This window comes from Delphinus delphis, chromosome 5 (genome assembly GCF_949987515.2).
Source record: "Delphinus delphis chromosome 5, mDelDel1.2, whole genome shotgun sequence".
Classification (NCBI taxonomy): Eukaryota; Metazoa; Chordata; class Mammalia; order Artiodactyla; family Delphinidae; genus Delphinus; species Delphinus delphis.
This window is the reverse complement of record NC_082687.1, coordinates 137,437,676-137,450,309: the sequence shown is the minus strand read 5'-3', so window position 1 is coordinate 137,450,309 and position 12,634 is coordinate 137,437,676. Positions and strand designations below refer to the sequence as shown.

The following is a 12,634-nucleotide window of genomic DNA, read 5'->3' as shown; positions in this document are numbered from 1 at the left end:
TGTTCTCCGTGTTCCCACATTACCTAGAAGGATGTTTTGTACAAGCGAGGTGGCTGTGCAGCTGTCGCCAGTTCACAGGGAGGGGAGTGGGCCCATGTTTCTTCGGACTTGTGGCCGTGTCTCGTGTTGAGGCTACCTGCTCTAGCTTCTGGACAGGCTGCACGCGGGTATATGTTTGAAGAAATAAAACGTGCCTTCTGCATGTCACAGTGTGTGTGGGTGCCGGGAACCCTGTGGAGGTGGCCGGCCCCCCGCCATGGCTCCCAGTGGACGGGTGGTGCCCCGCATTTCTCAGACTTCTCGCTTCCCCCGTCTGGATTTCGCACGGTGACTCTGAGGCTTTCCTTCGGAGTCTTTCAATTCTCAATATGGATTTGGTCTCAAACACAGAATAATAGTAAAGGGATTGGCCTGAGCACCCCGTGACTCCTTTCACTGAACTCAAGGTGCTTCATAGCTGTAGAAGCCCTGTGCTCTCGGAGCCGGTGCAGTGTTGAGGGCTTCACAGCTAGCTGCCAGCTAGCTCATCACAGGAGCATCCCGCAGTTCAGCGTGTGCAGTCGAATAAGAACTTACATTGGAAGAGTTTGCCCCGTTCCTGTGTCCTGGCGGCTGGCGCCAGCCGTGGTCTCCCATGCTGCGTTGAGTGGCGGAGCCGGGGCCATGTGCGGATGCTCTGGGCATCTGGCCGCCAGCACCTTGTGATCCGTGTCTTCCCGGTAGACACTCTGTGATCCAAGGAGCTCCGTGTGGCCGCTGGTTCGTGGTGTCTCTCGTGGTGCCGCTTCTAAGTTGGTGAAATAGAAGCGTGGCGGCTTAGTCGCTGGGCTGCAGTGCTGTCTGGACATCACGGGTTCTGGGGTCGCCTCCATTGCATGGAGCACATGGTTTAGTTCCTTCATCTCCGCACCTTGGCTTCCTCCTCTGGGTCGTGGTGATGCTAACACCTCAGGAGCAGGTGTGGGTGCAGCCCAGGGCAAAGCCTGCTGTTACCTCAGGTGCAGTGGGACCCCAGGAGGCCTGCTGGGCACTGTCCGTGCTTGCTGTGATGAGCTCCGGATGATAGCACATTGTAGTCTATTGACTCTTGTCTTCCTAAAAGTGGAAAAGAACCTGAGTTTGGCAATTCTGGACACTCTTCCCTAAAGCCAAAAGGTCTCCAGTTCTTAGGCTTGTTCCTTCTGGAGGCCATTGAGTGTTGAGGCTCCAGGTGGGCGCGGTGGCATGTTTACGTGGACCCGTGGGGTGTCCGTTTACAGTCGTGTCTTGAACCGTGCACACTGAGCCAGGAGCTCTGCGCCAGCTCTTTCCATGTACCAGAAAGTCATACATTTTAAGTGGTCTCCATAGGCTCTAGCCTTGAAGTCTTCTTACTTTTTTTTGGTAGATATTCCATTTGCCCATCGCTTGGATGTCTTGCTAAAGCTGGTAATTAAGATTATGACTGGACTTGGCCACAGCTGGCCTTGTAGTGAAAAATCTTGTAGTATTTTGTCACATAAGTGCCTTTAATGTTTTGTTCAGCTGGCTGTGTCTGAAATTTTGGCGGTTACAAAAACAAACGGTAAAGACCTACGGTTGTTCTCCGTACCCCTTTAATTAGAATCAAAAATTGTGTCTGCTTGGAAATGGCGGAGAGAACAGTTGTACACCAGGGCACTTCAACTTGAATAGATGTGCAACATCAATTAATCTGATTAAATTTTGTGGTTTCCTTAATGTTTCTCCTTCTGGAGTCTTGTTTTCCGTTCTTCCAAATAGCACAAATGGTAATCTTCCAGGCGTTTCCTCGTGCGTTCAGGTTACGAGGAGATGCTGAGGGGCATGCGTGGCACTCAGTGCAGCACTCCTGTGAACGAGCGCGGTGTCTGCTTGGCGGGTGGTGCGTTCGCTGTGCTCGCGGAGAGCGGCCCCCTGGTGACGTCTCTGCTCTCTCAGTTGTAGTGACGATGAAGATGTTGCGCCGTTGTCAGCTAAGTTTGCTGATATTTATCCGCTGAGTAACTATGATGATGCCGAGGTGGTGGCCAGCATGAATGGAATCCACGGTGAACTGAACGGTGGCGGGGAAAACATGGCCCTGAAGGACGAGGTATGGGCATGCGTCTTCATAGTGACAGTAAGTGACATCAGACGGTGTCTGGTGTGTCAGTTGCCTCCATTCTTCTGTTTCAAAAAGTGTAAATTACAAAGGGTTGTTCTTAAAGTCCCCTCAGGTAAGCAGTACCAGCAGTAGTTCTTCAGAGGCTGATGACGAGGAGGCAGACGGCGAAAGTAGTGGGGAGCCCCCGGGAGCCCCGAAGGAAGACACAGCTCTAGGAGACGGGAGCCCTGGGAAGGAGGAAAGTAAAGTGGACAGTCCACCCCCGTCTTACTCAACTCAGCAGGTATGATTTTATTTTTTCGAACTTTGTTTTGCCAGAGGTCTCTTTTCTGCCTCTGGTTTCTCTAAACATGAGCGTTATTGAACACAGAATTATTTTATTTCGAAAAACTTCTGAAGATTAGGCCTGGAGAGAGTCGAGGCATCCTTGCAAATAAGCAGACGTGACTCGCTCCCTCCCTTCAGTCCTGTTCCTCTTTCCTGAATCTGTGATCAGTGTCATCTTGACTCTGCGGCACCGCAGAGTGGCTCCAGATATTTAAGTGTTGGGGAGGTTTTCTTGTCTGGGAAGCAAGGGAAGGGCTTTTTTTTAATAAAGTGAAAGAGTGGAATGTTAAAATTTCAGAAGAGGTTGGTTTTGTAAGGGAGGTTTTCTTTCCTGATAGTGTCTGTTTTTCTGTTAGCCAGAGGTGCGGGTACCTTACCAGACTGTTATTTTTTCTTAGAGACTCAGAGTTTTATAATAGGCGCTCAAGCAGTTTTTAAATGAAAGGAAGAACAGATGAAGGTCCAGGCTGATTAAAACCATTTCAGTAGGTGGTGTAAATCTGCAGGAAAGGACACCAGAAGGTGTTACTACCCTGAGAAGTCTCGCTCCCACCTCCTTCCTCATCTACCGGCTGCAGCGCCTGCTCACCCCCAGCCCCTAGTCCCAATACGTAACCAGTTTTACCTATTTAAAACTAGGTCCTTCCAGTGTTTATTTATGCAAATACAAATATTCTTCGCCTTTTCATGAAAAAGGCTTATACTAATGCACACTCTGTTCTCTTCCCTGCCTAGCAGTGTGTCCTGACCAGCTTCACCTGTACAGAGCGCACTTCCTCTTGCTCCGCTGCTGGTCTCTTTGTATTCCATCGTGTGGACGTGTCATAGTTTCGTTTTGTTTTTCTTTTTAGTCCCTGCTGACGGACACTTGTGTTTGCTTCCGTTTGTTTCCCCATCATAAACTATTCAGTGAGTAACCTTACATATCTGACATTTTATACGTAGGCAGTTCTGTCCCTAGGAGCGGTCACCAGGAGTGGCTTTACCGGGTCAGCGTGATGCCTTCCCCTCCCCCTGGAAGAGTTTTGAGCTCTTGCCAGTCTGGTAGATGAGAAGTGGTAACCCCGTGAGGTTTCAGTTTTCATTCCATTTTTTATGGGCAAAGTTGAGCTCATTCTGTCATATATTGAGGGGCCGTTTGGGTTGCATTTCCTTCTCTGTCTTGTTTTTGAGTTTAATAATTCTTTGTGGGGACTTCCCTGGTGGTCCATTGGCTAAGACTCCACACTCCCGATGCAGGGGGCCCGGGTTCGATCCCTGGTCAGGGAACTAGATCCTGCATGCCTCAACGAAGTGTCCACACATTGCAACTAAAGATCCCGCATACTGAAACGAAGATCCTGCGTGCCACAACCAAGACCCAGCACCTCCAAATAAATAAATATTTTAAAAAAAAAGAGTTCTGTATATATTGGTATATATTGGTACAAGTCATTTATCAAGTATGTGATCTACAAATATTTTCTTTTGGTCTGTGGTATGTCTTAGTATTTTTATGGTGTTTTTTGAAAAGCAGAAGTTATTAATTTTGATGCATTCCAGTTTATAAATTTTTTCTTTTATGAATCATGCTTTTGAAGTCATATCCAAGAAAATTTTACCTAATACAAAACTCTCGTTTCCTCTATAATATTTATAATTTTAGCTCTTACTTAGGTCTGTGGTCCATTTGACTCAGTTTTGCTTATGGTCTGAGGTTAGGGTCCAAATTCACCTTTTGCATATTTGGGTATCCAGTTGTCCCAGTACCATTTGTTGAAAGGGCCATCCTTTCCCCTGTTGAATTGCATTGGCTATGTATTGCAAATCAATTGACTATAAATGTATGGGTTAATGTCTGTACTCAGGGTCCTGTTCATTTGATCTCTGTGTCCTTAAAGCCATACTCTACCTGACTGTTGCTTTACCGTAAGCTTGGAAATCGGGTAGGATCCGCCCTGCAGCTTGGTGGGCCTTTTTCAAAATTGTTTAGGCTTTTCAAAGTCTAAATGCATTCAAAATCTATGTGCATTTCCATATACATTTTATTTTTTGTTTTATTTATTTTTTTGCCATACTGCATGGCTTTGTGGGATCTTAGTTCCCCGACCAGGGATTGAACCTGGGCCACCACAGTGAAAGCACCGAGTCCTAACCACTGAACCACCAGGGAATTCCCCGTATACATTTTAGGAACAATTTGTTACCTTCTCCAAAAAGACCTGCTTGGATTTTGATAGAGGTTGCATTGAATTCTTGAATATTTGATAGAATTCATCAGCAAACTTCTCTGGGCCTAATCTTTTATTTGTGGGATGATAAGGATCAATTTTGGGAAAATACAGTCTTAACAAAATTGAATCTGTCAGTCAGTGACCATGCTGCTTCCATTTATTTAGGTCATCTTTAATTTCTCTCAGCGGTTTTTAAAAATTGCTAGTCTGTGGTTCTCGAACATGTTTCTTAAGTTTATTCTTAAGTATTAGATGTCTTTTGATTCTATAGTAAAGGTGTTTTCTAATTTCGATTTTCAATTGACTGTTGGCAATATATAGAAATACAATAGATTCTCATATATTGATCTTGAATTCTGCAGCTTTGCTAATAAACTTGTTTTAGAAGGGTTGAAGTTTTGTGGTGTTGTTTTTGGGGTTGGTTTTTTTTTTTTTTTGGTAGATTACTTTGGACTTTATACATGCAAGATCATGTTGTCTGTGAATAAACAGTTTTACTTCTTCCTTTCCAATCTGAATTCTTTTAATTCCCTACTCTTGCCTTATTGAGCTAGCTAGAACCTCCAGTACAGTGTTGAGTAGAAGTGGTGCAAGTAGATGTCTTTGTTTATTCCCAGTCTTAGGGGGAAAGCATTCAGTCTTTGACCAGTAAAGTATGATGCTAGCCGTAGGTTTTTCATAGATGTCCTTTGTCAAGTTGAGGAAATTCTGTTCTACTCCTAGTTTTTTGGGAGTTTTATCATGAACATGCTTTGGGTTTTTCATATGCCTTCTCTGCATCTGTTGAGACCCTGTGGTTTTCATCCTTTATTCTGTTACCATGGTGTATCTCATCAAGTGATTTTCATATATTAAACCAACCTTGTGTTCCTGGGATAAATTCCACTTGCTCATGGCATAGTCCCTTTTTCATATGTTGCTCGATTGGTTATTTTGTTAGGGTTTTTGCATCTGTGCTAATAAAAGATACTGGTCTATAGTTGTCCATCCTTATGATGTCTTTGTCTGGCTTTGGTATCAGGGTGATACCTGCCTCATAGAATGAGTTGGGAATTGTTTGTTCTGCATATATTTTCTGAAGGAATTTGTCTAAGATTGAGATTTCTTAAATATTTGATAGAATTCACAAGTGAAATCCCATGAGCCTGGTCTCTTTTTGTGGGAAATTTTGTAATTACTAATTCAAATTTTGTTTACTTACTACAGGTCTATTCAGATTTTCTGTTTCTTCTTGGGATGAGTTTAATAATTTGTGTCTTTTTAGGAATTTATCCATTTCATCTAAATTGTCTAATTTGATATCATATGGTTGTTTATTATACTCTCTTTTAATTCTGTAGAGTCTGTAGTGATGTTAATTCCTGATTTGGGTAATTTTGTTTACTCCTTTTTAACCCCCTCAGTCAGTCTGGCTATAGGTTTGTCCATTTTTGTAAATAACCAGTTTTTGGTTTTGTTACTTTTCTCTGTTTGTCTCTTTTCTCTTTCATTGATTTCTGTTCTGATCTCCATTATTTCTTTCTATATTCTTTGGGTTTGGTTTGTTCTGTTTCTAGCTTGTTGAATCTAAAGCTTAGATTACTGATTTTAGAGCTTCCAAATTTATTGAGACTTGTTTTATGGCCTAACATGTGGTCTGTCCTAGAGGTGCACTTGTATTCTGCCCCTATTAGGTGGAGCGGCCTGTAAATGAAAGTTGGGTCAAGTTGATTGATAGCGTTAGTCAAGTCTTCTATATCCTTCCTGATTTTCTATCTAGTTCTGAAAATTTTTGAGAGAGACATATTGAAGTCTTCAAGTATGCCTTTTAGGTTGTCTATTCCTTTTTCAAATCTGCCAGTTTTTGTTTCGTGCATTTTGGGGCAGTGTTGTTGAATGTGTATCCACGTAATTATTGTTCTATCTCCCTAACGTATTGGCCCTTTTGTCATTATGAACTGTTTCCCTGCTAATACTTCTTATCTTAGACTATTTTGTCTAATATTAATACTCCACCTGTCTTCGGAGTACTGTTATATTATATATTTTTTCAGCTCTTAATTTCAGCTTCTTTGTGTCTTTGAGTCTAAAATTTGCCTTCCAGTCTTTTAGTTTGGTCTCATATTTTTATCCTGTCCATCAGTCCTTGCCTTTTGTTTGAAATGAGTCATTTACATTTAATGTAATTATTGACAATATTTACATTTGCCGTTTTGCTGGTTATTTCTGTAGGTCTCATGTTTTTTGTACCTCTGTCCCTCCTTTACTTCCTTTTTTCATATCAAAGAAAATTTTAGTGTACCACTTTAATTCTGCTATTTATTCTTGAGTTACGTTTTTTTGTTTGTTTGTTTTAAAGTTTAATTTTTTAAGGAGTGTGGGGAGTTGGGAACAGGAAGAGCCCTGGGCAAGAAGGCTAGACCCCTTCTGTTCTCACCTGAAAGTTCTAGCAGATTTGCATGAATAAACGCTTCTCAATTTGTTATTTTCCTTTGGTTGATTTCCAGAGCCTCAAAACGATTGCCTTTGACAATTGTGTTCAGTTTTACACTTGTTTTGAGGGAGAAGGGTCACCGACTGCTTCATTCCACCTTAGCCGGAAGTCCCATCTCTGGTGCATTTTGAAGAATCTCTGTGTAACCGTCCGTTAAGCAGTGTGAGCCCGGCGGAGCATGGCACTCACTGGTGGTCTTGTTGTCCTTGGTCCCAGCTCCCTCTCTCCGCTCTGCTGTCTTGCCAGTCCCCTTGCCCCTGCTCAGACAGGCGCGGGATGCAGATGGATGTGGCTGCTGCCTCAGCAGACACCCAGCTGGGGGGAGGTGCGCACCCCCTTCTCTTTTCAGGTCTCTTCAGTCCCAGTCCTGGGGGCCCTCGTTTACCTCACAAGGAGGGACCCGTCAACCTGGGGTGTCAGGACGGGCCCTGCTGCCTTTGTGTCTGCCATGTGGCTGGCTCTAATTCAGTCCGTACCATTCTTTGTTTCCCTAAATACTCATTTACTAAATACTTCTTTTTCCTTTCCCTTCAGGCAGAGCAAGCTCCAAACACTTGTGAATGTCACGTCTGTAAACAAGAGGCGTCTGGATTGACGCCGTCGGCAGTGACCGCTGGAGCCCTTCCTCCCGGCCACCAGTTCCTGAGCCCCGAGAAGCCCACACACCCCGCTCTGCATCTTTACCCCCACATCCATGGACATGTGCCCTTGCACGCCGTCCCACACCTGCCTCGCCCTCTCATCCACCCCACCTTGTACACAGCGCCCCCCTTCACACACAGTAAGGTAAGTCAGGGCAGAAAGGGCTGGAAAGCTCACCCGTCACTCAGACCTTGAGGGGTACATGTTGAAACAAACGGAAACCCGTAAGTTGGCAGCTTGTGTAGGACAGCATCCGCGCTTGATTGGGGGGTCTGTAAATGTTTCCTTTTACCGTAATACCTTAAACTCAGAATTTTCAACCTTTACACTTGTAAAAACAATCATGAAAGTCATGCTTTATTCCTCCAGAATTAACTAGTACGTGAAGAGTTTTTCAGATGGTGCCGGGGTGACGGGTTGTGCTCGGGGACCTTCCACACAGGGCTTCTCCCCACCCAGAGAGCAGGTCAGTTCTCTACCCGCAGCTTTTGGAGGCCTGGCTCTTTTTCTCAGTGTGGTGGGTAAAATAATTTGAATGTGACATGAGTCCTCTAACACTGGCTGGGCTCTACAGGGTCTAAAATGAGTGTCCTCTAAGCACGAGACTGAGGACTTTTATGTAGAAAGGAACAAGCTTGAAGGCGGGACCCTGGGTGCCATGCGGTGCGAGCCCGTGTGCCGGGCAGGTGATGAGTGGGAGGGGCTGGGGGCAGACTGGGAGGCCTGGCCAGGAGAGTAGTGAGGGTCTGGGAAAGTGTGATTTGCGTGCATTTCTTCTCCGAGAACCTCAGGTTTATGTTCAGTATCTTAGACTTTGCAGTGAGATTTTCAGGTTAGTTTCGTTCTTTGTGCCTCTCTAGTAGCTATTTTGAACTTACCTTTATTGACTCTTATCACGAATTTTTATTTTTTGGTCACTTACTCTGCCTCGTGTTATTAGTTCTAGTCAGTCAAAAGTAGAATTTCCCCCAAGCTTTACTGATAACATTACTTAAAGCAGTGATTCTCCACTGGGAGAGAAAGGGAGGACGTGGCCTGAAAGGGGCTTTCTCAAGAAGGCCACACGTTGCCATAGCTGGGGAGGGGCACAGGCGAGAGATTATAACCACTGGTTTATAACAGAGTGTAATCAGCTTGTCATGTTCTCTTATGATAGGTGCTTGGTGACCACTCACATTTATGCTTAAATTTTATTAGATTGAATTGCTCAATTTGAACACTTAATGATACCTTTGTTAATCGGGTGATTTTAAGTAGCATTATTCAGGTATGTATTCAAGGCCAGGCTATTTTCATGGTCTCCCTGATCCACAGCCCTTGCCCTCTGGGAGAACGTATGAGTTCGGGAAGCTGTTGGCTCCCTGTTCTTACCTGAATAGAGCTCCAGTTTCTAGTCCCTAGGGAACCACCCAGAGAAAAGAGTATAGAATGGTCTCTCATACTTTCTTGCTGGTGGAAGCTGTTCAAGAATTAGTTCTTAAAAATCTTCAAGTAAAGTAGTGAAATTGATTATCCCCAAAGGCTATTGGGACCTCTAGTTAAAACTGATTTCCGCCCCGCCCCGAATTTTGGCCTTTTCTCAGGATGTTGTAAGTAGTCTATAGAAGGTAAAGGGGAAGGAGAACATTTCGGGGGAGCATCATCTGTATCGAGATCTATTTATTTGATACCCATTAAACTGTAATCCAGTAGATAGATGTGAAAGATTCGTGGCTGGAAAGGCAAATATGGAGGACAAGCTGTTAAGCTATATTTCAGCCAGTTTAGTATTAATGTCAAGATTATTCAAATACATTTAAAATACACTAGTTGGATGCCATTTTTATTTGGAAAACTGAGATGCATTTGACAGAATACTTCATTTGTACCTGGTATAAAAATGTTTGCTTTGGGCTTCCCTGGTGGCGCAGTGGTTGAGAGTCCACCTGCCGATGCAGGGGACGCGGGTTCGTGCCCCGGTCCGGGAAGATCCCACATGCCGCGGAGCGGCTGCGCCCGTGAGCCATGGCCGCTGAGCCTGCGCGTCCGGAGCCTGAGCTCCGCAACGGGAGAGGCCACAACAGTGAGAGGCCCACGTACCGCAAAAAAGAAAAAAAAAAAAAATGTTTGCTTTTCTAAACAATCTTACGTTGTCACTTAACCAGGTTTTGCAAAGTTGGTTTGTGTTATTGGAGTTAGTTTGACTAACTTGAGTACTGTGGCTGCGTCTATACCTAAATGCATCGTGTGTTCCCAGCCCCGTAGGAGATGGTAGAGAAGAAATGCGCTGTATTAGAAGGACACAGACTCATCCTCAGCTCCGTCAGAGCAGGTTTCTCAGAGAGGCCAGCACGGTTCAGCGCGATGGTCCACGCACAGTTGGGAGGAGGGAGGTGTTGCTGAGTGTGGCGGGCACCGTCCCCATTGAGGCTCTTCTGACCTGCTGGTGTTTCTGTGTTGTCAGGGCCTTTAGAAATTTCTGGTCTGGTGAAATGACAGCTGTCGCCTTGAAGACTTTATGTCACTGTAGTTGTAATTCTTTTAATTCATACTTCTGCCATCGTGGGCAAATATATTTAAGACCTAAAATGCTTGGAATGAGCAGTGTTAAAATTTTATTTTCCTGAAATTAGAAAAACTTGAAGACTATTTCTGTTTTCAGATGTCTTCATACCAATGATACATTTCATTTGTGTGTTCACTTGTGTTATTTGAAAGTTAAAAGTAGTTGCAGGAGGTAAATATAGTGATGAAATACTAGAGAAAAAATTAAAATTGTAAGTGATAGGGAATTTAATTTCCAAATATTTGGGAATTCTCTAGCTATCTTTCTGTTACTGATTTCTACTTTAATTACATTCTGGTCTGAGAGCAGACACTGTACTTCTGTTCTTCCAAATTTGTTAGTGCGCTTTGTGGCCCAGAATGTGGTCTCCTTGGTGAATGCTCCATGTTCCTTCAGAGGAACGTGTAATCTGCTGGTTTTGGAGGAAGTAGCAGTTGATTGATGGTGCTGTTGAGCTCGGGTGTGTCCTTACTGATCCCTCCCTGCTGGATCTCCCCATTTCTGATGGGGGAAGGTTGAGGTCTGCAGCTGTAATAGTGGATCCACCTGTTTCTCCTGGCAGCTCTGTCGGGCTTTGCCTCGTGTAGTTTGATGCTCTTCTGTTAGGTGCTCACATGTTTAGGATTGTTACGTGTTCATGCAGAGCTGACCCCTTATTATTAAGTAATGGCCCTCTTTATCCCAGATAACTTTCCTCGCTCTGCAGTCGGCTCCGTCTGCAGTTAGTGTAGCTCCACCAGCTTTCTTTTTTTTTTTTTTAACATCTTTATTGGGGTATAATTGCTTTACAATGGTGTGTTAGTTTCTGCTTTATAACAAAGTGAATCAGTTATACATATGTTCCCATATCTCTTCCCTCTTGCGTCTCCCTCCCTCCCACCCACCCTCCCTATCCCACCCCTCCAGGCGGTCACAAAGCACCAAGCTGATCTCCCTGTGCTATGCGACTGCTTCCCACTAGCTATCTACCTTACGTTTGTTAGTGTGTATATGTCCATGACTCTCTCTCGCCCTGTCACAGCTCACCCTTCCCCCTCCCCATATCCTCAAGTCCGTTCTCCAGTAGGTCTGTGTCTTTATTCCTGTCTTACGTTCTTCATGACATTTTTTTCTTAAATTCCATATATATATGTGTTAGCATACGGTATTTGTCTCTCTCTTTCTGACTTACTTCACTCTGTATGACAGACTCTAGGTCTGTCCACCTCATTACAAATAGCTCAACTTCGTTTCTTTTTATGGCTGAGTAATATTCCATTGTATATATGTGCCACATCTTCTTTATCCATTCATCCGATGATGGGCACTTAGGTTGTTTCCATCACCGGGCTATTGTAAATAGAGCTGCAATGAACATTTTGGTACATGACTCTTTTTGAATTTTGCTTTTCTCAGGGTATATGCCCAGTAGTGGGATTGCTGGGTCATATGGTAGTTCTATTTGTAGTTTTTTAAGGAACCTCCATACTGTTCTCCATAGTGGCTGAACCAATTCACATTCCCACCAGCAGTGCAAGAGGATTCCCTTCTCTCCACACCCTCTCCAGCATTTATTGTTTCTAGAGTGTTTGATGATGGCCATTCCACCATCTTTCGATTAGTGTTCCATGGTGTATCTCTCCCCACCCACCACTTACAGTAGGTTTCTTGTAGACAGGTATCCTTGGATCTTGGGGTTTTTGGGAGGGGGGAAGGTTCTTGTTGTTTAATATACTCTGATAATCTCTGTATTTTCATTGGTGTATTTAGACCATTCACTTTTAAAGTGATTCTTTTACGTGTTTGGATTAATAACAACCATGTTTGTAACTGTTTTCTATTTGTTATCAGAGGCTTCTTTTTCTGCCTTCTCCACTTTTTTTTTTTTTTTTTCCTCTGGCGGTACGCGGGCCTCTCACTGTTGTGGCCTCTCCCGTTGCGGAGCACAGGCTCCGGACGCGCAGGCTCAGCGGCCATGGCTCACGGGCGCAGCCGCTCCGCGGCATGTGGGATCTTCCTGGACCGGGGCACGAACCCGTGTCCCCTGCATCGGCAGGCGGACTCTCAACCACTGCGCCACCAGGGAAGCCCTGCCTTCTCCACTTGTAATTGAGCATTTTCTGATTCCATTTTATCTCTTCTCTTAGATATTAATTATGCCTTTCTTTCAACTTTAGCAGTTGTATTAGAACATATGTTTTAACTCATCTAAGTCCCTGTTCAGAGACCACCATTGTGCTTTCTGTGTAGCATAGGTACTTGTTAACAGATGATTCCCAATTCCTCCCTCCCATCCCTTGTGACATTGCTGTCATTATTTTCATTTATCCATATATTAACCACCTAGTACA

The 12,634-nt window shown here is 44.2% G+C and overlaps 1 protein-coding gene across 3 annotated transcripts in view; it reads left to right on the top strand.

Annotated features, from left to right (window-relative positions):
• Positions 1 to 12,634, top strand: part of FAM193A (family with sequence similarity 193 member A) — a 174,113-nt gene that overhangs the window by 125,458 nt on the left and 36,021 nt on the right. For all 3 annotated transcript variants that reach the window (XM_060013078.1, XM_060013079.1, XM_060013077.1), the window contains 3 exons: positions 1,939 to 2,092; positions 2,208 to 2,387; positions 7,652 to 7,903. In XM_060013078.1, the coding sequence (XP_059869061.1) occupies positions 1,939 to 2,092; positions 2,208 to 2,387; positions 7,652 to 7,903 (586 nt within the window). The remainder of the gene's footprint in view (positions 1 to 1,938; positions 2,093 to 2,207; positions 2,388 to 7,651; positions 7,904 to 12,634) is intronic.